We start from the raw sequence: 26,056 nt of genomic DNA, 5'->3' as shown, positions 1-26,056 counted from the left end.
AATTTATAACTATATTCTTAGGGTTAACAAACCTAAAATGGAGTTTAGAGGTAAGGGGTGGGATTTTGAGTTTAGGTTTTAAAGTTTTACAAAATAAAAAAATAAATATTAAAATTTTGAAAATAGAAGTTTTAAAAATAGTTTCAAAAAGTATTCTCGAATTTCAAAAAAAAAGTAAAAAAATAAATAGTTGAAAAAGAAATTGATTTTTTTTTGAAAAACAGATTTATAAAAAAATCGAATTTCAAAAGTATAATTCGAAACTATAAATAATTTTTTTAAAATTTTTTAGTTTTTAAAAAAAAATATTTATTTATTTATTTGTATTTATATATCTAGGATATAAAAGTATTTTGCACTTTAAATGATACATTTTGGTATTTTTTTTTCTTGTATGCTATTTTGTGACAAAAACATAAAAGTTCTATACATGAGAATTGTCCATTTAATTATCGTTGTATAGTAAAATTGTTTGTTTTAAAATAAATATTGTTTTATAATTTTAGTGCACAATTTATTACCTTAATATAGTATCCTCTTTTCTATTAATTGAAATTTATTAGATGTATAAGTATGTAATAGTGTTTTATATAATAAATATATAAAAATTAAATATTTTCTAAATCTCTATGCACAAATCTAATGGACAATTATGATTTATTTGTTTAATTCGAGAGTTTTGGAAATATGAAAATATAAACTAATTTGATAAATAGATAAATACATGTCGCCGTGCCTCCAAAAATAAAAATAAATACATATTTGTCCTTTATTACAGACCCCAAGTTGTCTTTTTTCTTATAAAGCTCCTCTCTCTCTCTCCTTCAATTTCAAAGAACAATTCCTATACAGTGAAGATTAACAGATTGTCTCGCTCTGGATACGAATCTTCCAAGTAAACATTATCGCTAAAAAGGAAAAAAAAAATCAAAATATCCGATCACAGCCGGCGTTTTGTGAGTCTGAAGGCAAAATGGAGGGAATACAGAATCCTGTTGTACCTCGCAGTGTGGAAGAGGTGTTCAGCGACTTTAGGGGTCGAAGAGCTGCTCTCCTCAAGGCTCTCTCTACAGGTTCCCACTTCCCCCATCTCTCTCTCTTTTCTTTTGTTCGAATCTGAAAGCTAATTGCTTTCTTTAGAGAGATTAAAGCAATGAAACACTTTGTATACATTCGCGAGTTTTTTTTGTGTGTGCATGTGTTCAATTGGGTTTACTCATTTTTTTTGTTGATTTTTTTATGCAGATGTACGGAAGTTTTACCACGAGTGTGACCCTGGTGAGTTATTTCATCATCAATCTTTGTATAACTTCTCTGGTTGAATTCAACAATTGTTCATTGTTCAAGTAGTTGAGATTGTATGTTTTTCAGTGCAAGAATCGTCTGTTGAATTAGATGCATTTTTTTTTTGCTTCATGAGTTTGTTTACAGGTCTGTTGTTTTTCTCGTTTCGATTTGTTAGATCTACAGGTGTTGTCAGGGTTCTATTTCTTGTCTCCTCTGGCCTTTATTTTTTTCTCTTCCTCCTCAGAGTAGGTTTAAGTGTTTGCTACTAAGACCAAGTTAGTGCTCTGTGTTGGTTTTCTTCTTGTGCAGACAAGGACAAGTTGTGTCTAAATGTTTGTTTGTGAGTTGTTTTGAACAGCAGAATAGAGGCTCTAAATGTTTGTGAGTTTCTTCATGTTTGCTACTAAGATGAAGTTAGTGCCTCTTCTGTTGTTTTTTCTTGTGCAGACAAGGAAAACTTGTGTCTTTATGGACTTCCAAATGAGACATGGGAGGTGAACCTTCCTGTCGACGAGGTCCCTCCGGAGCTTCCTGAACCAGCTCTAGGCATTAACTTTGCAAGGGACGGAATGCCTGAAAAAGACTGGATTTCTTTGGTTGCTGTTCACAGTGACTCATGGCTCATCTCTGTTGCCTTCTACTTTGGCGCCCGTTTCAGGTTTGGGAAGAGTGAGAGGTTAGATTCCTTCTCTGCCTAGTGTGTTCCATGTACTTCTCTACAAGTGTTTGGTTCCTGATACTACTATACAGCCAAACAGTTTAATAGTTGTCTTCCCTGCCTGCCTCTAAGCTTATTAAATTTTGTTTCAGGAAGAGGCTCTTCCAGATGATAAATGATCTCCCAACCATTTTCGAGGTTATAACTGACAACGCAAAGCAATCCAAGGATCAATCTGCTAACCACAACAGTAGCAGAAGCAAGTCTAGTGGTGTCAAGGTAGATTGAAAGCCTTCTGTTTTCACCATTTTGTTTTTTTTTCCTGCTAACTTTCTCCTCTTTTCATTGCAGCCTCGACAGTCTGAATCTCAGACTAAGCCTTCAAAGATGTCTCCACCACCAAGAGAAGAAGATGATGAGAATGGAGATGATGAGGAAGATGATGAACAAGGTGCGGTTTGTGGTGCGTGTGGAGACAACCATGATGATTTCTGGATATGTTGTGATGCTTGTGAGAAATGGTTCCATGGCAAATGCGTGAAGATCACACCTGCAAAGGCTGAGCACATCAAACATTACAAATGCCCTACTTGCACTACCAACAAGAAAATCAAAGCTTGAAGGGTTATAATAGCTAGTGGACAAAAGGCTTTTCATTGTGTAATCTTAATGGGATTGAGTCAGCTTTACAGTTAGTTATGTCCAAATGCTATAAACTAATTTGTCTTTATGTTTCTGCGAAAACTGTCTTTAAGCTTTTGATTGTCTCTGTTTCAATAGTGTTACAAACATTCTAGTCACTGTAGCCTTCAAATGACTCAGCCTCAGGGCTATAAAAATTTCCAACAGTAGATACAGAGGAAAGAGCAGGTACAAGGCGAAGGCTGCGCAGATAAACAGCACTGGGTGTGGTGAGATTACAGCCATAGCAAGCGCATAAGAAACTCCCAGAGACGCCCCGATCCAAAAGAACCATGTGGTAAACAAGCTACTGACTGGTAAGAGACAAAACGTGTAAAGTAGAGCGCAGCAGAAGCCTATAGTGTTAGAAACCCATAGTACAATGAAGAACGTCTGCTTCATTACCGCGGAACCACCTTCCTCGGATTGGCGTAGACCTCCTGGAGGCTGTAGAGCGGTTTGATAAGTCGATGTGATTATCAAAGTGCATATGATCAAGAACACTGCTCTACCTTCTTCTGAAGTGTCTGACTTTAAGCGTTTGATGCCAGTGGAGCAATAAGACCAGAAAGTGATTGGTGTCTTGTAGTGATCAGAAGTTGTCTTCTCTAGTTTAGGAAGAGAGGTTGCCTGCTTGCACCCGGTTTTAACAACAGCTTGTTCCAGTCCCAAGTCTCTAGTCTGTCCTTCGTGTCTTAAGATATCAAGAAACGTTAAACCATCACCATTTACTTCGTTTGGCTTCACCAGCTGACATTCTAGTAACAGTTTTATCGCCTGCATACAAATTAACATATAAGCCTACAATCAGTCTAAGCAATGTTCAAAGAAATATGTAGGCAGTAACTAGGTGTTTTTAGAAGACTAGTGGCTAATCGTAACTTTAACGAATTATTAATTTACTACATATATTATATTTATATAAAATATTTTAGTTTTGAGTTTAGTTATAAAATTATTTTGATAAATCATCAAAATTAGATATACAAAACAAAAGAAATTAAACAAATTTGTGGATTCATATTATCATTATTATGTAATTGAACGGATTTATACTAATTAAAATCGATTTTAAACTAATTTTACTCGTTTTAAATAACCACGATTTGAATAGTATAAATTGGATTTAAAAAAAAAGTTTTAGCTAGGAGCTACACTGATTTTTGAAACCATGAGTCCAAGTAACAAAATGTAAAGAAAAGCTGAAGCTTATTAGGAACCATGCCTGATGATCTTCCTTATATGCTGCAAGATGCAAAGTCGTGTTGTGAGATGCATCTTTTTTATTCAAGATGTCAGACTCGGTTGAAGCAGAATCTCTTTGGCTCATTCTTTGGATCCAACCGGTGAGGACTTGGAGAGTTTCGAATCTACCATTCGTTAAAGCAAGGTGAAGAGCGTTATGGCCATTCACAGTCACATCTTGGATACATTCAGGACAAGATATGAGACACTCTGCCACAAGATTTGCATCTCCTCTTACCACAATGAGATGGAAAGGCGTGAGGCCTTCTCTTCCCTTAACGCGAGAAAGTTCTGGATCAATACCGAGAAGCCATGTTGTAAAGTCTCTATGGTCATTCTGGACGGCAAGATGCAATGGACTGTAACCGCTTGTGTTCAGCTTTGTGGCAAAAGATGGCTTCAGATTCAGCATTTCTGTGGAGAAGGGTATGTTCCCGGAAGCTGCAGCTACGTGGAGAGGAGTGTTAACAAATGGCACGGCATTGATGTTTTCAAGAATGTAAGGATTGTCATCAATCAGAGCATAAAAGTCATTGATGCTTCCGGTTTCTGCAGCATGTTGTAGTCTTGGATCCATGGAGAGAGAGAGTTATTGAGAGAAAGCTCTGTACTCAAGAAAAATGTTATGATCTAGTAGACTCAGAAATTGTCTTTACCAAGAAGCTTCGAAGCAAGAACCAACAAACAAACGTAACAAAATAATAAAGAATGTGAAAGTATCTCAAGGAACCACATGTACATGTGGAATAAGAAACAAACTAAGAACAAGTGGGACTCTCTATATATTATCAGTGTCAAAATAGTATTACCATTTCACGCTATCTCTTTCACTATGCTAACTAGCCTCTTCTTCTTGGTATCAAATTTATTTTCACAACTTTATCACTGAAAGCCTCATTAATCATACACCAAGATTTATATATGCTTAAGACAATTACTGCGGGGATCATTACATTACAAGGAACTCAGAGATGTGTCAACTATTGAATTGTTACATGATATGCATGGCTGGATCTAGACACAGAGCTTTCCCAAAATAATGATTTTAAAAAAAATTAAACCTCGAAAATCGAATTGTTACTCTAAAATTTTTAAAGGTTATAAAAAATAGATGATAGAAATAGGTTCCCAAAATAATGATTTTTAAAAAATTAAACCTCTTAGTAAATATTTAAAACCCTCAAAATAAATCTCGGATCCGCCCCATACGATATAAATTTTCAAAAGTTATCTCCTCTGAATACAGTAATCTATTCTATTAATTCTTTAACATGTCCAATTGATAGTAAGTTATGTCCAATTTAAAGTACAATGCATCTAAAATATAACTGCATAAAATAAACTATAATAAAATATAATAACTAATTCACGTTCCATAACTACCAAAACTCAAATTGTCTATTTTGTTCCCTGCTTTTACGTTATAAACCGTCAAGTTCAGTTCCATTCAAAACAAATCATATTTTTCTTCATGCATATAAAAGATCAACAGAACTACAGACGCATAAAATATATTGCGTTATTGATTTTTGGATGTTCAACAAAGAAACGAAACCACAAGAGTATGTTTTTAACGTTAATGTCTAAAACTAAAATAGACAGATTAAAAACTCATCTATTGATACACAATCATACATATAACAATGACACCAACATCAATACTACTAAAATATAAACATGATCTATTGATATAGGTTTGGTTCCACTATTTTAATACAAATATTAAAAATAATTATTAATAATTTAAGAAAATACTATACAATAAAAAAACACAAATATAACTAAAACACACAAATAAACAGTTATACAACCTTTTTCAAAAGAGTCTGAACTGACATGCGGCAATTTATTCAATAGACGATAATTTGTTGTTTGTTGTTGATTATAACCTGGATTTTATATAAATTATATTTCTTAAAAATATAAAACAAAAAATATATCCGTCTTTTTAAGGACTGATCATAAGTTTGATCTAATTATTTGAAAAATTGATTTGGGGGTTCGGGTTATGAGTATTTTATGCGGGTGAATGTGGGTTGGTTGATTTTGGATCGCGGCTACCCGTCGACCTGCAAGGTATTAAAAAATTAAATATTTCTTTAAAAATATAGGAATTTGAATAACTGAAAATCTAAATCATGTGTAAATTTTTTATATAAATATATATATTTTTATAATAATTAAATTAAATAATAAATTTTAAAATATATATAACCCGCGGATAACCACAAAATTAAACGGAGCGGGTGCATGTATAAAATTATTTGTTTACGGGTTGTGCGGTCATATTTTTTAACCAAAACAAAATTGAAAACCAGCAGATTGGCGGGTCAGTGGGGCGAGTTCGACCCATAACCCAACCTTAATAGTGCATATACCAGATCAATTTTTAAATTGCTATTATTTAATAAAATATATTTTGATTAAAACTTATACACAAATATTATTAAAAAATACAAATATAAATAGAAAGAAAAAACAAATATCAAAATTAAATTTAAAACAAAAAAATATCCGCCCTTTTAAAAGCGGGTCAAAATCTAGTGTGGTATTAAACCTTTCATTTTTAGGGTTACTAAACCAGCTCAAGTGGGGCTGTCACATGCTTCCGCCACCCAACAACAGCAAGCAACAGGAGATAGAGAACATAAAGCAGGAAGATGCCAAAGGTCATCATGAGAAACATTACAGGATCGGGTGAGTTTGCCGCCACAGCTAGTGCATAAGAAACTCCCAGCAAGGTCCCTATTGAAATGTACCATGACGTAAACAGACCCCTGAGTGGTAAGAAAGAAAAGGTGTAGAATAGAGAGCAGTAGAAGCCTAGGGTGTTGGACAGCCAAAGAAGGATGAAGAATGCCTGTTTTGTTGGATCCTTGGATGGGTGTCCACCTCCAGGAGGCTGGAGACCAGTCTGATACGTAGCTGTTATTATCAGAGTGAATACAATCAGGAAAGCTCCACGAACTTCTTCTGAACTGTTAGACCTCAGGCGTTTCATACCAGTGGAATAGAATGTCCAGAAAGTAAATGGAGATTTCAAAAAATCACATAGTGCCTTAGTTTTTGGCATAGATGCAGCCTCCTTACACCGGGTCTTTAGAATAACTTGTTCCAAAACCAAGTCACAGTCACCTGAGTTCTCCAGGTTTCTTAAGATATCAAGGAATGTTAAACCATTACCATTTACTTTATTCCTCTCCACCAACCGACATTCTAATAGTAGTCTTACCGCCTACACAACATAACATCATTCTATTAGGAATTTTGTTGTGAACAAACACAAATTAACCACGAATAAAGCAAATAAAATAAGAAGAGCATAACACAACTAAGAATACTGCAAATTAATTAATTTATAACCCGTTAGATCCATATTTATACAACTTTAATGTTCTGATATTCATTTCCTTTAGAAAACATTGTTATCTACTAAAAACATTTTTCCTAATCCTATATGTCTTCATCCGGCCCAATGAATATGACATTTACTAGTGCACTGAGACTCGAATCATTTCCAGAATCAACAAATCTCATAGTTAACTCGATTCATTTCCACTGAAAGCATTATATCAGGTATGGAAAAAGAAAGCACTGGAGAAAATAAAACTTGCCCGAAGATCATTCTTATATGCTGCATGGTGCAAGGCCGTGTTGTAGCTGAAATCTTCTTCATTCAGAAAACGGAACTCGTTCTTCCCAGCGTTTCTTTGCCTTGTTCTCTGGATCCATCCCGTGAGAACTTGAAGAACTTCAAATCTATCATTCACCACAGCAAGGTGCAGAGCGTTCTGACCATTCACACTCACATCTTCGATACATTCAGGGGAAACATTGAGGCACTCTGCCACAAGATCCACGTTTCCTCTTACCACTAGGTAGTGAAATAGCGTCATGCCGTTTCTCTCTTTGACGCAAGCAAGTCTGTGATCATGCTTGAGCATCCAGGAAACAAAATCTGTATGACCCTTGTCTACAGAGAGATGCAATGGACTGTACCCACTTGTGTTCAGCTTTCTGGCAAAAGATGGCTTGAGATTCATCATCTCCATGGCAAACTCTATATTTCCGGAAGCTGCAGCTACATGGAGGGGAGTGTTGATAAATGGTACCGCATCGATGTTCTCAAGTATGTATGGATTCTCATCAATAAGAGCATACAATCCATCAATGCTTCCAGATTCAGCAGCTTGTTGAAGTCTTGGATCCATAGCAAGAGGCAGAACCTTAGTTACCAAGAAAAATGTTAATTTAATCAATAAAGTTTGAGCAAAAGGGAAATAGAAGGAAATGAGCGTTTTCTCTTTATGTTTTGAATATGTTATTTTTGTCATTACCTACCACAACACATATTATATACTCTTAATATCAGAATCGGCCCTCGGGCAGGTGAAACATGATTTATTAAACATGATTTAGGGCCTGACTGGTGTAACCGCAGCGGTTGCGGTTGCGGTCGCGGGAGTTTGCGGGTGCGGGTGGTTGCGGTTTTAAGCGTTTTCTAGAGATTTGTACGACTGGTACAACTGTTAGAAATTGTTGCGTTTGCGGGACTCTTATGACTGGTAAACTACCAAACGCAACATCTGTTAAATAATAATTTAACAATATTTACATTTTATGTAATTATAAAAATATTAAAAATCATAATAATATGATAAATATAAAATTTATATTTATAAAATCATATTATTCAATTTTAAAAATTTATAGAAAATATTTTAGTTTTGAATTTTTATAATATAAATTGAAATATAATATGAATACATTTTACAATTTCTATTATTTCAATTGAAATTTTTTATTGGATATTTTTAGTATTATTTTTATTTATTCTGTTTTTAAAGAGAAAAAAATTTACCCTCCCGCAACCGCCCGCAACCGCAAACGCTAGCTGGAACTAGCTTTTGATTTTAAGAGGTTCGGAGCGGTTTGAAGCGATTTGTAGCGTTTTCTGTGATTGTTTCGAAACGCCAACAACCGCTATGAACCGCAAAAATTGCGTTTGCGGGTGATAGCGGGAAAACCAGTCAGCACCTTAATAAGCATGATTTAAATCACCTCTTGAGCTTAGAACCGGTGATCTAGCAAAGTATTTTGGGGCAATCAAAAATCAGTTTATCATTTCGATCAACTAGTCTAGCAAGCTATAAGCTATACATCTACTTTGGTTCTTTATAATCATGTATCCCGTTAATGATGATATATTTTTTCTTTAAATCCAAGAAGATGCAAATTCTTTTTTTTTTTGAATATTTTATTTCCTAGCAAGAACAATAAAAAGGCAGAGCTAATTTTTATTTATACATGGCCAAAAAAATTTCCTTGCTTACTCAGTTAAATGCCCTCTGCTTAAAAGTAAAACAAAATGTTAGAACATGAGAACTTTAGGAGGGAGCTTGAAAGCAAAAGAGAAAAAAAACAGTGAATAAGTAAATAACCACAGATGGAAATGAATTGCAAAAGAATAAGGGTGGACTTTTGACATGAAATGCACTAACTTGTAAAAGGTAATAAATAAATTCTAGATCAGTTTGAAAGACATCCTAAGAAGTTTTTTAGATTTAAACTATGAAAAGCATTTTGATTGGTTTAAATTTTCTAAATATATCTTTGAATCTATAATATTAAAGAAAGTTTGATTCAAATTTTCATTTGTATATTCAATCTTTTATTGATATTTAATAAATTAAAACAAAATAAAAATAAGTTTTAACATCTGATCAGTTATGTATTACATCAAAGAGAAATATTAAATAGATGATTATACAGCCTACAATTCTATCACCATATGAGAATACATGTCTGACTGCGCCACTTCAAACCATTTTATAAGATTCATGTATGATGATACGTCATGTACTATGTTAAAAATTTCTTGTAACCATTTTTCATAATGTACATAATTTGCATTTAGTCACAAATCATTTAATAGAATAAAGGCTTCTTATATATTTTCTTTCTTACCATGTAGATTTTTTTTTTGAGAATTGGAATACTAATCATGTTTGCTCTCATGTATTCTATCTCCACCTATTTAAAAACGCATGAACTTATCGGAAGAAAACAATCACTGGCTTACATACAAATGCAAAACAATATATGTCTTCTGCTAAGCTCATATGTCACAAAACACCAACAAAAGAAACATGAAGTTCTCTACTAATACTCGTTCAAAAAATCGTAGAACCGTCCACACAAGAAACTGGTAAAATTCAACCCCCACCAGTTCTTTAATTTCCTACACTAGATCCTCGTCCTCCAAGCCCACCCACTAATAACGAGACCAACATGTTTATGCCTGAAAACAATGGCTCGGATGAGATCACTATGCTACCTTATGTTTTTATGATTTATCAGTGTGTACTTATCTTATATTCTTATATATATATGAATGCAAGAAAGTACTTCATCACATAAATATGATAATAATGTTTCATTATGATTGTCACCTTGAACAAATTATTTATCAAAAGAACATATGTTCACATTACACACATAAATGCAATGATGCAAAAATGATGTTCCTCTTCAATCTAAGATTTTGATATCAAACTACAGAAGGTAAAGAATTACTCCTGGAATGATGTTAACACTTGTTTGTAAAATATTATGTCGACCAAAACTCAGACTAAATTTGTGATAATTTTAGAAGAGTTTTTTTTAATTTATGATACTTTTTGAACTAAAGGCTAAAACTTGGGTAAAGTCGTGAATGATCCAACGGAAAAATGGTCTACTTAAAACCTAATTTTACGTTGTTGCGTCTATTCCATCATAATTTTAGCATAGAGTCTATTCCATTATGAATTCAACAAAATTTTAAAATATCAACACGAATTTTCACAAATATGCATATATACACGTTGACTATGACGATGGTCAGTTAACCTTTTATTCAGGTGACTAAATAGCTGACATGACATTTTCGTTAAAACGATGTCGTTTTGTAGATATAAAAAATTAAAATTTTGAATCTTAAAGACTTCAAATCCACGTCTTGGCGGATAAAACCCACTTCAAACTTGCGTCTTGGCTAATAAGTAGAATCATTTTATCCGTCAAAAAGTGGATTCGAAGTTTGCAGGACTCAAAATTTTAAATTTGTGATATTTACAAACGACATTGTTTTAACGAAAATATCTTGTCAGCTATATAGTCACGCGAATAAACGATTGACTAACCAACACTATAGTCAATATATACATATTTATGCATGTTTGTTAAGTTCACGATGCAATATACATTATACTAAAATATATGCATGTTTGTTAAGTTCACGATGCAATATACATTATACAAAATTCATGATGGAATAACATGATCAGAAAAGTTTGTTTTGAAATAGGTCATTTTTCCATGATCCAATGGTACCAAACATTTAAGAAATATTTTTCTACATTATCATTTGAGAAAAATTCTACGAAGGTACTAAAAAGTTTGTTATCACAAATATAGATTCTAAAAATCAAAATGATCAAAATGTTTCATTAAAAAGGTAAATATACACTTATATCCTTTGGTGGTAAAGATGAATAATGGTACCTTGAAAGTGGTATTTTTGAAAATTCCCCTAGAGTTAATGGGTGAAGATTTGAGATTGAGGTTTAAAATTTTATAAAATAAAAAATAAATATTAAAATTTTGAAATTAAAATTTTTAAAAATAGTTTCAAAAATATATTTTTAAATTTCAAAAATAAAATTTGAAAAAAATTCGAAAAATGTTTCAGAAAAATTACTAAAAAATTCTAATTTGAAAACATATAATCTAAAATTATAAAAAAATATTTTATTATTTTTATTTATTTATTTGTATTTATATATCTAGGATATAAAAATATTTTCTCATATTAAATAAAATATTTTGATAATTTTTTTTGCGACAAAAACTCGAAAAAGAATCTATCGAAATTGCCTTTTATCATTTTATGATTTTTTAATTAAAAAGAGTAAAAGTAAGGTATGAGGCCCAGGAGATAAAAGGTCCATAAATTAAAGAAAGCCCATGATGATTTGTCATAAGAGAATCGAAGCTAAGAAGGAACGCACGGTCGCAGAGGAGGATTTGAATCCAATACCGGAGAAAATGACGAAGCCTTTGGGTACTACCGGCGAAGAGATGAGTGGAGAAAGCATCCGATGCTCTCGAACCAAATGAGACACGCTCTTCCCGGTCTTGGCATCGGCGTCGCCGCCTTCTGCGTCTACCTCGTCGGCGAGCAAATCTACAGCAAAGCTTTGGCTCCTTCTAAATCGTCTCACCACAACCAGAAACAGCCTGCTCCGTCTCATTAATGAGCATCGATCTTCTCTGATCATGTAAAAATGAATCGTTGATGATTGATTCAATCTTGTGTGCTAACTCAGAGAGGAGGATGATACATTCTACTATAGGTTAAATTGATCACTGAGTATTCAAAATGAAAAGAGCTTTTTTTTTTTGCTAAAAAAGTGAAAAGAGTTAGTGAGTATCTTTTTTCACCCCAAATTAGGCGATCTCTTCAAACGATTGTATTCTAATTTGAAATGTAGCCTATAGATCTTACATAATATAACTCATTTGTATAAACTAAGTACTCAGAGCATCTCTAATGTAAAACACTATTTTTCCTCTAAAATAGAGTAAAAATGATTATGGAGTAAAAATGTTTCAACCCCACTCTATTTCTTATTGCATAATAGAGTGATGAAAAATAAAATAGATTACTCCATTTATGGGGTAAATTCTATTATAGAGTGAAAAATGAAATGAGGTTAAAGCATTTTCTACTCCAAACTCACTTTTACTCCATTTAAAATGAAAAAATGGAGTTGGGTTGGAGATGCCCTAGCCGTACTAACCCATTAGGGTTTTAGAGTGAGTAAATAGTCAGGACAATTCAAAAGAACTAAAAATAAAACTGTTTTTTTCTTGTTTTGCTGGGAAGAGATATGCATATGCACTCGCTGCCTAAACAGTGATCGGGTTTTTTGTCTCTCTATGTTCGAGGTGTACAGATCTCTTACACTTAAAACTGGTTGTCTGTTTGCAGATGCTCGAAACGGTGGCACCTATTTGAGGCTTCTTCTCGGTTACTAAAGCTTTCTTGAATTGACTTAAATAATCTATTTGTTGTAATTAAGAAACAAAGAATTTGACTTATCTGTTGAATTTTAAAGCTTGTTGTCTCAAAGGTTCTCTTTGTATTCCTTTCAAGTTTGTCTTTCTTCTCAACTGACAGTGAATTAGTGAAGGCTTCCCTTCTCTTTGTTCAACTGTTTCTGTAAGTATATACTCAGCTAAAACTGGGTCGTTTTGGAGATAATAGTTTTCATGGTTTAGTGGTAGAGAATCCATTCCCCTGTGAATAAGCCTGCACGTAAAATAAAGGCCCAATATGTTTAGCAATGTTGTCCATTATATATTTTCATGATTTTTCTTCTTTTTTTTTTAATAAAGGGATGTTTGTGAAATATGAATTGAAGATACTATTTCATACACTTTGGAATTTTATAATTCCAAGTACAGGTGAGTGATGGATATGTTGTTGCAGTATAGTCAGAAAATAAATTATAATAATTTCAATTATTATAATGTTTCAACTTTTATCCTTTTGTTTAGAAAATTATATTATAAGGTACGGGTTTATATTTTCTTACACGCTACGTCCATTTCATCTGCCATATAACTGTACCTTGAAAATATTTTTTTTTTTTACCTTGAAAATATATATTTTACAAAATAGTAAAGTGAATCAAAAAACATATAAATAATACATGTATGATGAGAAATCAGATGTCAGTAAACTGATTGCACGTAAAACCCCATAATAGTGTTTAAAAATCCAGGACTCGTGCATTTGCTTTGTTGGAAAGATTGTCGGCAATAAGGGAAAATGATCTTCGTAAAAATAAAAATCGAACACTAACCAAAATTTCTTTCATGTGTATATTCTAGTTATGTATTGATTCCATGTTGATGTTTAAAAAAAAATGAAACAAGGGAAATAAATAATTAAACAACAACAAATAACATAAGTAACTACTTGTTTATATATAAGATTAGACTAATAGTATAACTTAATATTTGAAAAAAAAAATGGTTTTCTTTCTTCTCTATATGCATAATCTATTATGAGTCTGAATAACATAGGATGCATCTAATTTATTATGAGAAGGTCGACCCGAACTGTATATTAATTTAGCTTTCTAGTTAACAAAAATGTATACCAAAGTTGGCAAAATATTCACTGTCACAATTCTTTTTTTTTTTTTTGGCAAACTCACTGTCACAATTCAAAACTTCAAAATCCAGGTTTTCAATCTATCTTTTGGTGGTTATTTTAAATTTTATAATCTTTCTCTTGGTATTCTCGACCGGTCAATAGCGGAACGCCACTACTACCAATAAGTTGTATCTATGTACGTAGTTTATCATCCATCGTAATCAAAACCATCGCATGCATTGTTAGTCAATAGCTGTCAGTAAGATATATTGTTTGTCTTTTTCATTATTTTAACAACTATATATTGATCTTAGAATATGTCATATATGTTCTCTTAAGATAATGCCTTTTTCAAATTAAAGTTTTCTCTAAGGAGATGAGAAGATTCTTTGTAAATTCGATTGGAATTGATATTGTGTGTTGATCTTGGGATTAAGAATAAAGAATATGACATATGTAAAGGATAATTCTTTGGGTTTTCAGAGGACCAATATTCCTCAGAAAAGAAAGATAACCAGTATTCATCCACGATACGAAATTATACATCATGAAGACATTAACCATTTTTAATTACCAACAAAATAAACGCAATGAAAAACGAACTATTTTCCAACAATTATTTTCTGAGTTAGATTATATTTACAGCAAATAGGCAATGAGCTGGTCCGTGAATTGGTCCCCAGTTCGTCTGTTGCACCGTTTCTAGTATAAATAATTAAATTTGGGGGAATTTTCAAAAATACCACTTTGATGGTACCATTATTCATCTTTACCACCACTAAGTACACATTTTCAAAAATATCTTATCTATTAAAATGTTAAAGACTCTTATATCTTTGTTTTTATATGCTTTTCAAAATTTTAATCCAAAATTCTAAATCCAAAACCCCCAATTCTAAACCCTAAACCCTAAATCTTCAACTCTAAACCCTAAACCCTAAATTATATACGCTAAATTCAATATCCTAAACCCTAAACCCTGAAACCTCAACTATAAACCCTAAATCCTCAACTCTAAACCCTAAACTTTATACCCTAAACCCTAAAACATCAAATCTAAACCCTAAAACATAAAATCTAAACCCTAAATCTTAAACGTTCAAATCTAAACCCTTCATTAAAAGTAGTGGTAAAAGTGGTTAGTGTAAACATGAAAAGTGGTACTATGAAAATGGTATTTTTGGCAATTTCTCTTAAATTTGTGCGCCTATGAATTTGTATATGTATTAATAGTTTACTATGATATATATGAGAAAAATACGAATATTTATACACATGTACACACAAAAGAGCTCTCTTTAAAATTTTGGTTGAAAAACTTTTTTCCGAAATGATGTATATCAATAGTGTATTATGTTGGAACAAAAGGGGCATCCCAATGGAAAAATTGCCAAAAGAGAACAAAAAAATAAAGTTGTTGTCCCCTTGGTATAATATCATCACATAGTTGCTTTATGGTATAAATCTTTTCATAATCCCAAAACTAACCTTTCATTAGTAAATTAATAACAAATTAAAACGAAATTAATTAATCTCTTAATTAATTATAATGAAAAAGGTTTTAAAAAAAGTTTTCACAAGACAAAAAAATGTTAAAAAATAAGATGAATAAATATCACTCTAATAAACAATTTCATTTTTCTCTCTTTGTCCTCCGCCTCTCTGTCTCTGTCGAGAGGAAACCAAACCCTAAAACATTCTGTATCCGTCTCCAGTGACATCTCCGCCTCCATGGCTCTCTCTATCTCCGGTGTAACCCCTTCATATGTCCCCTTCTCTGAGCCTCTCCGTCTCTCCACCTCTCCGTCTCTCCACCTCTTCGTCTCTCCGCCTCTCTTTCTCCGTCTCTCTGCCTCTCTCCGGTAACATTTCCGCCTCTCTGGCTCTCTCTATCTCCGGTGTAACCCCTTCATCCGTCCCCTTGTCAGTTGTATTTTCATGGAATTAATGGGCCGTAAACCCCTCTTCCCTGGTCGAGATCATGTTCATCAGCTTCGCTTGCTCATGAAGGTAAAGTAGACAACACAACAAAGACCCTTAGTAAATAAGACACGATGACATAATTTTTCTTTTTCTTCTTGCAGCTAGCTCATAGGAACTCCATCAGAAGCAGAGGTTGAGTTCTCCAACGAAAATGCAAAGCGGTACATAAGACAACTTACACCGTATCCTCGCCAGTTCATCACTGATAAGTTCCCCTTAGTGCATCCTTTAGCTATAGATCTTATATGGGAAGATGCTGACGTTTGATCCTAGACGAAGAATCACAGGTCAGTCCCCAAACTATAACGTTTGATTCTTGAATAAGTTAAGTCCTCATATCTTCATAAATCTTGATTTCAGTTCTAAACGCGCTGGAACATCCATACTTGAACTCGCTGCACAACATTAATGATGAGCCAGAGTGCACAACACCTTTCAACTTCGATTTTGAGCAGCATGCACTCTCAGGGGAGCAGATGAATGAGCTTATATACCGTGAGGTGCTTGCTTTCAATCCAGAGTATCAGCAAATAGTTTGAAGAACAGCAATTGGGAGATGACAGTGGGATCGGGCTTGGTTTGGTTGGACTAAAACATTGTTTGTCTGTCTATTGTGTATACCTGTGATAGATGCTGGAAAGGGATGTGATTAGTGAGTTTCAAACTTTTAATTTTTTTTAGTATTTTAGGTTTTCTTTTCCCTCTACATTTTGTACTTTGCTCATTTTTTTTGCTTTGTAAGACATAATGATAATTGCAATTTTGATTTCCAGTGTATTGTTGTTGCCCAAAATAAAAAAGAACTATTGATATTGCAGAGAAAATGAGGATGATGAAACAAAAAGGAATTCATGTTCTGTCTTTTGCTCTATACACATAGAAAGTGGGTTCGCTTATGTACGAATGAGATACATAGCCAGTAAGCAAAATATAGCTACAAAGTACACACAAAAAGTTGGTTCCCTGTTTCCATTACTTCCTGCGGAAAAACCTCATTAATAGTCACCATATTTCATCTTTGTTTTCATTTTAAGATCATAGAGAACAATGTTTGTGATAAAAATCAAAAGAAAAGCTATGAAAAAATCATATATTGATGAAGAAGACAAGGGAGAATCATTTTTTTTAATTTCTGACAAGCAAAATCAAAAATAACACGTTTTAGGAAGTTAGAATATTTTTAGGAGATTTTTAGAATATTTTCTTAACTGAAACTTTCATTAATTTTCGCAAAAATCAGGTAATTTTATCCGTAGAAAGTGTCTTCTAAAAGTTTAGAAGATTGACAAAATTCCAGAACACGCTTTCTACGTTTAGTAGAAGGAAGAGTAAACTTTAGAAAACACGTTCCGCAAAATTTAGAATACTTAATAATAGTAGAAGATGCTTCCGGACGAAAAGTAGAAGCTTTAGGATTAGTAGAATGCGCATTCCACATTTTTAGAAAATTAGTAAATAGTAGAATGTACGTTCTAAAAATAGTAGATGAACTTATTTATTTTAGAAATCGCTTTCTACTATACCATTTTCCGTAGAAGGCACTTTCTACCTTTAGTAGAACGTATTTTCAAATTTTTATTTATGAACTTTTTAGAAAAAAAAAAAATACCAGCATGTGTATTATAGGTGTTTTATTAATTGTTTATATTTTTAGTATTGTTTTTGATTCACAAAACTATTTATTTTATTAGTTTTCAGAAATACAAAGGGTAAAAAGGAGAAAAATTGGACAAAAAAAAAATTTATACCAAGGGGACAACACCCTTGTTTTTTTGTTCTCTTTTGGCAATTTCCCCCACCCCAATAGTACTGCAGAAAGTAAACCGAGAGACACAACAAAACAAACAACCACTATGCTTTATTAGAATCTTCTTTAAACAATCTATTACAAGATTTGCTTAATTCAGCTTTTACACGTCTAGTGTTAACACCCTAACACACGCTACTGAAAGATTCCTAAGCTACACCAGTTATATATCTCCTTCGTCAAGTACTTCAGTCACTGCTTCAGCACAACTCAGAACACTCTTGGGAATCTACACCGGTTATATATCTCCTTCGTCAAGTACTTCAGCCACTGCTTCAGCACAACTCAGAACACTTCCAAGAGCTTCTCTCTCTCTATAAACTCAGCCTCTGTGTCTCCTTTTCCTTTATCTTCCCTTCTTTCCTCTTGCCTTCGGGATCCTCACCAGTAACTTAGGTGACCCGCTCTGATACCACTTGTTAGAACAAAAGGGGCACCCCAATAGTACTGCAGAAAGTAAACCGAGAGACACAACAAAACAAGCAACCACTATGCTTTATTAGAATCTTCTTTAAACAATCTATTACAAGATCTGCTTAATTCAGCTTTTACACGTCTAGTGTTAACACCCTAACACACGCTACTGAAAGATTCCTAAGCTACACCGCTTATATATCTCCTTCGTCAAGTACTTCAGCCACTGCTTCAGCACAACTCAGAACACTTCCAAGAGCTTCTCTCCCTCTCTATAAACTCAGCCTTTGTGTCTCTGTCTTCATACAGACGACTCCATAGCTATTTTATATTATTCTCCACGTTCCTGAAACCTAGTTTCCAAGGCAACATGAATATGGACATCTTCCATAACAATAAGTGCAACTTTTCTTTTCTTGGAATGCACTTATTCCTTTTCCTTTAAGTCATAAACTTGCTTCTCAAGTTTATTCCTCTTTCCATATCTTCAAGATACTCTCTTGCTCTCCAAGTCTGTTGACTCCAGCTCAACATCTCGACTCCACATGATCTTCATCACTCAACAAGACGTCTCCTTCAGCAATTACGTCAGCGACTACTTCAGGGTTGACATTTTACATCAAAAATCTCCCCATTTTAGCTTTGTGTGCCAATCAAGCACAATACAGTTCTGGTTCAACAACCATGTTTCCCACCTGGAAGCTTTTATGCTAATTGTGCTTTTTTCCCCCACGGGATGTGCACCACACCATGCTTTTCTCCCCCATGAGATAAGCACAATCTACATCAGGACGTCATCCACCATACTCTTCTCCCTCACGAGATATGCACTCCTTGTACCAGAACGTCACCATTCTCCCCCTGCTTGATTGCATACTAAGCTAAAATACAGATGCTTAAATGTCAAGCCTTATAGACAAACTCCCCCTGAGTTTATGCTTCAATCTTGTCCACTTCTCGGAAGTACTTCACCAAGTACGTCAGCACCTAATGCACACCAGTGACACCAAGAGCACGTTATCTTCAACGCACCACATGCTCACCACAAGCTCCACACGATGGCTAACTCCACCACACAGAACGTCAACTCCAATGCCATAAAACTAAGTCCACATCGGACTCCATTATGAACTACTTCAAACACTGCTTCGACACCAAGTAGTAACACACACTAAGGAAACCTCTCTCTTTATTCTACGAGGTCTATCTTTCTCATAAGGCATGTATCTTCTTTCCTTTTCCAAGCTCATGCAATCAACACACGTACTCTAATATATCTCCAGCTTCATGTAACATGTTACGTACTACCTCCTGTAGTACTCCGCGAACTAATACTTATCTCCCCCTTTTTGACTATGTATGTGAACTCATCACCACTAGATAGAAAACCACGTCTTCATTTTCCTCCTATGAATCACATCATGGTCAAAAACTAATATGAAGATTTATATCCTCCAAAGTGGAGGAAATCTCATTCCACCATCTCCATAGTGATCAAATCTCCTAGACCACTTATTCATGAGCCCAAATCCTCCATGATTAGCCCTTTGAACAGACTTGAAACACTCACGTCGAATATGTCCTTGAACTCCACAAGAATAACATATAGGACCATGTCTCCTCATACCATAAGCTTGCACCGTTTGGTTCTTCTCCCTCAATAACTTGTAACACCTTGGCCTAATGTGCCCAATAACACCACAATAATGACAAACAGGCCGAAACTTCCGTTGAGTTGCACTCTTCAATCTAGAAACTCTCTCTGGAGCAGTCACCGTAGCAGTTGCCGTAGCAGTACGTGTAGCAGTCGTGTTCTTCACATCAGTTACAGTCTTCATTGTAGTCTTTACATTGGATGTCTTCTTTGCAGACACTTTAACCCCTGGTCTTGTAGCAGACGTAGCTAAAACCCCAGTTTTTCCTGCTGATACAAAAATACATTTAGCTGTAGAACTTTCTCCTTGATATCCAAGGCCACATCGATCACTTTTCCTAATACTGAGAAGATGATCTAGTTGCTTCGTCCCACCATTCAGCATCCTCAAACCCTTCTGAGTCTCTGCAAGTTGAGCACTAATCTGTCGTGCTTCTTCTTCTTTCTCTGAAGCATACTTAAGTGCTTCAGCAACTTGAGCTTCTAGCTTGACCTTCTCCTTTGTCAACTCTGAATTCGCCTCAACCTGTTTGAGCCAATTCTCATACAGTTTTCCAGAATTCTCAGCAAGATCAAAATCCCCATCATCATCATCACTTCCACATGAAGCCCTTGTCACAGATGCTGATGCTGATCCTGCCGCAGATTTCGTCTTAGAACCAGATTCAAAAGTTGTAAACGCCACCAAGTTCTTCAACTCTTCACTATCATCTGAATCAATATCAGATTCATTCTTGACGTCACTGTTATTCTTTTGCTTCAGTAAATTGTCATATTTCTTCTGAGCATTACCAAATTCATTACCCTCAAAGCTTTTGAATCTTAGTCTCTTGAAAGTTGGACACTCCCTTTTGAAGTGCCCATATTCTCTGCATTTGTAACATTGCACCTCTGTATTGACACATTGCTCGCCAGCTTCATGTCTTCGCTTTCTCAAACCAACTTTCTCATGTCCTTGCCACTTTATCATTTCCTGTAGTACTTGGTGAAGCACGCGAATCATCTTGATCACCTCATCTTCATTCTCTGATTTTTGACTTGTTGTTTCATCAACTGCCAAATTCACTTCAGTATGATTCCCCACGTCATCAAGCTCCATCTCATGAGCTTTTAACATCCCTACAACTTCATGAAAGCTGAATTTATCTATGTCAAGAGACACAAACATTGATGTCTTATAAGCTGTGAATCTTTCTGGTAGACACCTTAAAAACTTCTTCACTAGTTTCTTGTCCTTGTATTCCATGCCTAGAACACGAGCCTCTTGTGCTAACCCACTGAGTTGAGAACTAAAATCTGATACAGATTCATGTTCTTTCATCTTCAAGTTCTCAAATTTTGATTTGAGAAAATCCATCCTTAAGCTCTTAACCTTTTCAGTTCCTTCAAAGTGTAATTGCAGAATATCCCACGCCTCTTTTGCATTCTTGCATCCTTGAATAAGATCTAGCTGTTTCTTTGTGACTGATGTAAAAATACCAAATAAAGCTTTTGCATTGTGCCTTGACATATCCTTCTCACGCTTTGTCCATTTAGCCAATGGTTTGTTGACCACAATACCATCTTTATCTACTGTCTTGGGAACTTCATAGCCATTTTCTACTGATGCCCAAACATCCATATCAATACTTTGTAAGCTTGCCTTCATCTTTGCTTTCCAATGCCCATATTGTTCAGGATCTAGCATAAACTCAACCACCATGCTTTCTGTTGTACTTTATCTTCTCTTCTTTCCTCTTGCCTTCGGGATCCTCACCAGTAACTTAGGTGACCCGCTCTGATACCACTTGTTGGAACAAAAGGGGCACCCCAATAGTACTGCAGAAAGTAAACCGAGAGACACAACAAAACAAGCAACCACTATGCTTTATTAGAATCTTCTTTAAACAATCTATTACAAGATCTGCTTAATTCATCTTTTACACGTCTAGTGTTAACACCCTAACACACGCTACTGAAAGATTCCTAAGCTACACCGCTTATATATCTTCTTCGTCAAGTACTTCAGCCACTGCTTCAGCACAACTCAGAACACTTCCAAGAGCTTCTCTCCCTCTCTATAAACTCAGCCTCTGTGTCTCTGTCTTCATACAGACGACTCCATAGCTATTTTATATTATTCTCCACGTTCCTGAAACCTAGTTTCCAAGGCAACATGAATATGGACATCTTCCATAACAATAAGTGCAACTTTCCTTTTCTTGGAATGCACTTATTCTTTTTCCTTTAAGTCATAAACTTGCTTCTCAAGTTTATTTCTCTTTCCATATCTTCAAGATACTCTCTTGCTCTCCAAGTCTGTTTACTCCAGCTCAGCATTTCGACTCCACATGATCTTCATCACTCAACAAGACATCTTCTTCAGCAACTACGTCAGCGACTACTTCAGGATTGACATTTTACATCAACATATTAGAGTCTGATTTGATGTTTTTTTAACTATACCTATTAATTTAGAGTCTGATTTTTATCTACTATTAACAAATTATAATAGGATCATTTAAAGAATTAGCTAATATGATATATTTGATTATTTACATCAACAATAAACCAACTATAAATTTGATGTTTTTTAACTATACCAAAATCTGAAAGAATCTAATAAAATCTTAGTTAAAAATTTAAATTATTTTTTTATAAATAATTTATTAATAAATTTCGAAATTAGTAATAGAATATTATTATAAATCAATGCTAACTAAAATTTATTATAAAACAAGAAAATAAAAATTCTATAATATTTTTTATAAATTCTATGATTATATTCTGTATTATATAAAAATAGCAATGCTATGTAACAAAATCATAGATAATAAATATTAACTTTTTGAAATGTACAAGGAAAATACTAACTATAAATGTTGCGAAAATTAAAGCAACTTAATATTTTGACGTCTTGATTAAAATAAAAAACTTAATATCATAACATCCAAAACAAATATCCTATATATTAAAATTTAATAAAATAATATGATAGATACTATTATGTATAAAATTTACTAAAACAATAGGACTATATTATTTAAACAAAACAATATTTTTACTTATAAATCCTGTAAAATACTAAAATGAGATATGTTAAAGTATATTTTCTTAAACACAACATGTAAATATAAATTATCTTAAACATATTTATTTTCTATAACATAAATAAATAAAATTTAAAAATGTATAAATTAAAGAAAACAACATATTTTGAATGAGATTCTTTTTTGAGTATTTCGTATTTTTATTTTATTGTACCTAACTCAAAAACATATTAATAAGTAATAAAAGTTAATAATCAAGTAAAATGTTTAAAAAAAAATATTATATATTAATAATATCAAATAAGAAATATAAACAATAATATGATAAAGTTACACAATATATAACACTAATATATAAATTATATATTAAAATATTTGTAATAATATTAAATATATTTATAAAACAGATAAATATCTGTACGGATTTGTGGGTTAAAATCTAGTTTTGTTTAGAGTTAAGTTTTTATCCAAAAAAAAACAATTTTGTTTAAGGTTACTTTAAAAGCATTCCAGAATACAGCAGATGTCAAAGTTCATCGGATAACACAAACAAAAAAGTTTCGAAGTTCATGGCTTTCCGTAAACTATAATATACTAGATCCATATGATTATATGTCGGACATCCCGAGATATTTAATACTAACATTTTATTAAACATGATTTACTTTTCTTTTGATTGAAGTGGTGTGGTGAAGCGGTTGGTCAGCCTTGTTTTGTTTCTAGGAGGTAGAGGTTTTAATAGCTCTGTCGCCGCCGGCCCTTGCTACCGGAAGGAGAAAACGTTTCTCCGTTTCTCTATCGCCGGCTCTTGTCTTCGGGATGGAAAGGCTTCTACAGTTTTGTACCGCTGAGTTTTAGTTTTATTTTAAGTTTAGTTGGTGGCTAGGATTTGTGATTCGAGGGTGAATCGAGGTTGTAGCTTTGTAGCTTTTGCTTGTGGAACTATGGCTCGCATTGGTGCGGAGAGGGATGAGCGTTCGAAGAGATCGAGGAGATTATTCCCAGGAGAGAAAAGCATTAACGCTAAGAGATGGTTGTGGTTGGTGGTTCGCCGGTCTGCGAGCTCCGACGGATCGAGATGTGGTGTTTGGAACCGGCGGTGTTTTTGACGCGGCAGCGACGGAGTCGAGGCAGAGAGGACGCGTGGCGTCACATGGAAAAAGACCGCAATAAGCGGTTGGGTCTCCTTGTCGTTGGGCCTGCGGAATTGTTCGGGTTTGTTTGGGATTGGGGCGTAGGCCCGTTTAGTGTGGTAGATTACTGGGCTTTATCTTTGTCTTTAAGCTTTGTAGTTGGTGATCCAACAGTTGTAATATTTGGGCTTTGCCTGTTTTAATATAAATCTTTGATGGGAAAAAAAAAAGTGGTGTGGGGATTTGAATCTCATGCCAAAAGGAATAATAAAAGAAGAAAAAAGCTGGAAAAGGAGAATAAGTAACGAAGAAAAATAAAGAGCGAAGATGTTCTCAACGGCTGAATTTCTATCCTTGTGTCGATTTTTGTAGCTTTTATAAAAACTTAAGGTTACCAATTCATTCAAGGCCTCACATAAATATTGTATTGCACGAGATATAGTAGAATATAAAATACAAACCATGTTCGGAAGTTGTTTATATACAAAAATAAAAATGGTAATAAATCATAGTCAGATTATTATATGTTCTTTGTCAAAAAGAATTTGTTATATATGTTGGAAACTTTTAAATGTCTGTAAAAAACAATTTCTATCACGGATTTTAACCATATATAATGCAAATTTAACAACAAACTATAAAAAGTTAACAATTTATTTAAATCCATTTCTTTTAGTTTTATAAAATATTAATAAAGATCAGTGACAAAAAGCATATTGTTATATTCATCTATAGTATTTATTACAAAATCTCTTTTATTAAAACAGAACAATTTGATATACGTCAGACTTATTATTAACTAAAATACAGGTTAATTTTATCTAGTTTTACTTTTTTCACGTACTGTATGCAAATGCTTAACGTTTATTTTTATTTTTTGTAACTGTGCTCAACGTTTATTTCTTACCCTTAGTAAGATGTTTATATATCACTCATGCATTCTTTTTTATAAAAAAAAAAGTCACCCATGAATGTTACTGGAGAAGTTCTATAATTGTCACATGTAGATTGATGAATATTTTTACAAAGCAATATAGTTATACCAAATATAGTGATATATATAAAAAATGGATCACTCCTAAACTGTGAGAATAATCGAAATAGTGTGTGAGAAAAGCAAGGACATATCACATGCAAAAACAGAGGTAGAGCATGAATAAAATGTGAAATTTAAGATTCATTTTTGTTGCTTTCAAGTTAAATGCTTGTTGCGATATACATAATGATGAAACTTACAAAAATGATGAATTATGATCAAGGCAAGTAAGAAGGAAAAAAACTGTATTACAAAATATGGAAATAAATACGAAAATATTGGACTTATTTTTATTCTCATTTCAAATGCAAACTGCAGCGATGACTCACATAATGCCTGAGATTATGAAATCTAACAATGATGAATTAAGAGATATAATCAATTACTTTTTAATCTATTAAAATATAACAAATGATGTTGTTATCATAATTTTATTCTAACCAACCCTAAAATGAACTCATCATTATATTACTTGTCAATGGGATTGTGACTTCATCTGTATTTTGATTAGCTAAGATAAAATGATTGAAATATTGATTATATATATAAGAATAATACCATATACACTTTATTTGATTTGTCGCGATAAAGATTGTTAGAAGAAAGTTGGCATCTTAAAATAAAGAGTTATTCTTGGGTTCATCCCCTAGGATGAATTTTTAGGTTCACCAACCAAAAGAAACTTGTTATTTTAGATTCAATATCTTTTAATTAAGAAAACAAATAATTTGTCAAATTATATTATTTTTTCATAATAAAATTTAAAAATAAATAAAAATAGTATATAAAAACTAATTAAAAAAAATGTTGTCAACAAAACACTAAACCCTAAACTCTAATACTAAACTCTAAACCCTTGGGTAAACCATAAACCCTTGGAAAAACACTAAACATGTTGTCAACAAACACTAAATCCTAAACT

At 33.4% G+C, this 26,056-nt stretch overlaps 3 protein-coding genes across 4 annotated transcripts; 1 reads left to right on the top strand and 2 right to left on the bottom strand.

Annotated features, from left to right (window-relative positions):
* Nucleotides 1-830: 830 nt before the first annotated feature.
* On the top strand, nt 831-2,703 carry LOC108813720 (PHD finger protein ALFIN-LIKE 7). Its single transcript, XM_018586351.2, has 5 exons — nt 831-1,073; nt 1,246-1,278; nt 1,735-1,963; nt 2,098-2,224; nt 2,297-2,703. The coding sequence occupies exons 1-5, from the start codon at nt 974-976 to the stop codon at nt 2,564-2,566; spliced, it is 759 nt and encodes a 252-aa protein (XP_018441853.1). The 5' UTR covers nt 831-973; the 3' UTR covers nt 2,567-2,703.
* Nucleotides 2,670-7,827, bottom strand: LOC108813719 (ankyrin repeat-containing protein BDA1). Its single transcript, XM_018586350.2, has 3 exons — nt 7,744-7,827; nt 3,852-4,476; nt 2,670-3,403 (listed from the first exon to the last, which is right to left on the bottom strand). Exons 2-3 carry the CDS (start codon nt 4,446-4,448, stop codon nt 2,696-2,698), a joined length of 1,305 nt encoding a protein of 434 aa, XP_018441852.1. The 5' UTR covers nt 4,449-4,476; nt 7,744-7,827; the 3' UTR covers nt 2,670-2,695.
* Nucleotides 6,412-12,630, bottom strand: LOC108813717 (ankyrin repeat-containing protein BDA1-like). 2 transcript variants are annotated; one of them, XM_056989722.1, is made up of 3 exons: nt 11,923-12,630; nt 7,744-8,097; nt 6,412-7,106 (listed from the first exon to the last, which is right to left on the bottom strand). In XM_056989722.1, exons 1-3 carry the CDS (start codon nt 12,190-12,192, stop codon nt 6,447-6,449), a joined length of 1,284 nt encoding a protein of 427 aa, XP_056845702.1. In that variant the 5' UTR covers nt 12,193-12,630; the 3' UTR covers nt 6,412-6,446. The 2 variants fall into 2 exon arrangements, with proteins under 2 accessions (XP_056845702.1, XP_056845701.1); XM_056989721.1 differs by having other exon boundaries at nt 7,486-8,097; nt 11,923-12,624.
* Between the last annotated feature and the right edge of the window lie 13,426 nt (nt 12,631-26,056).

The sequence above is a fragment of the Raphanus sativus genome, chromosome 6, assembly GCF_000801105.2.
Source record: "Raphanus sativus cultivar WK10039 chromosome 6, ASM80110v3, whole genome shotgun sequence".
Taxonomy (NCBI): Eukaryota; Viridiplantae; Streptophyta; class Magnoliopsida; order Brassicales; family Brassicaceae; genus Raphanus; species Raphanus sativus.
The sequence above is the reverse complement of the archived record's forward strand: the minus strand, read 5'-3'. Positions and strand labels throughout refer to the sequence as shown.

Bases quoted from the DNA above. Each gene is read 5' to 3' on its own strand.
- LOC108813717 (XM_056989721.1), bottom strand. From the start codon at position 12,192: ATGATCAGAGAAGATCGATGCTCATTAATGAGACGGAGCAGGCTGTTT. The intron at 8,098-11,922 runs GTGCGTTCCTTC...TTGGTAACTAAG, and splicing joins TCAAATCCTCCTCTGCGACC to GTTCTGCCTCTTGCTATGGA. The intron at 7,107-7,485 runs GCAAGTTTTATT...TATGTTGTGTAG, and splicing joins CATATAAGAATGATCTTCGG to GCGGTAAGACTACTATTAGA.
- LOC108813720 (XM_018586351.2), top strand. From the start codon at position 974: ATGGAGGGAATACAGAATCCTGTTGTACCTCGCAGTGTGGAAGAGGTG. The intron at 1,279-1,734 runs GTGAGTTATTTC...TTTCTTGTGCAG, and splicing joins TTACCACGAGTGTGACCCTG to ACAAGGAAAACTTGTGTCTT. The intron at 2,225-2,296 runs GTAGATTGAAAG...TTTTCATTGCAG, and splicing joins GCAAGTCTAGTGGTGTCAAG to CCTCGACAGTCTGAATCTCA.
- LOC108813719 (XM_018586350.2), bottom strand. From the start codon at position 4,448: ATGGATCCAAGACTACAACATGCTGCAGAAACCGGAAGCATCAATGAC. The intron at 3,404-3,851 runs GCATGGTTCCTA...ATTTGTATGCAG, and splicing joins CATATAAGGAAGATCATCAG to GCGATAAAACTGTTACTAGA.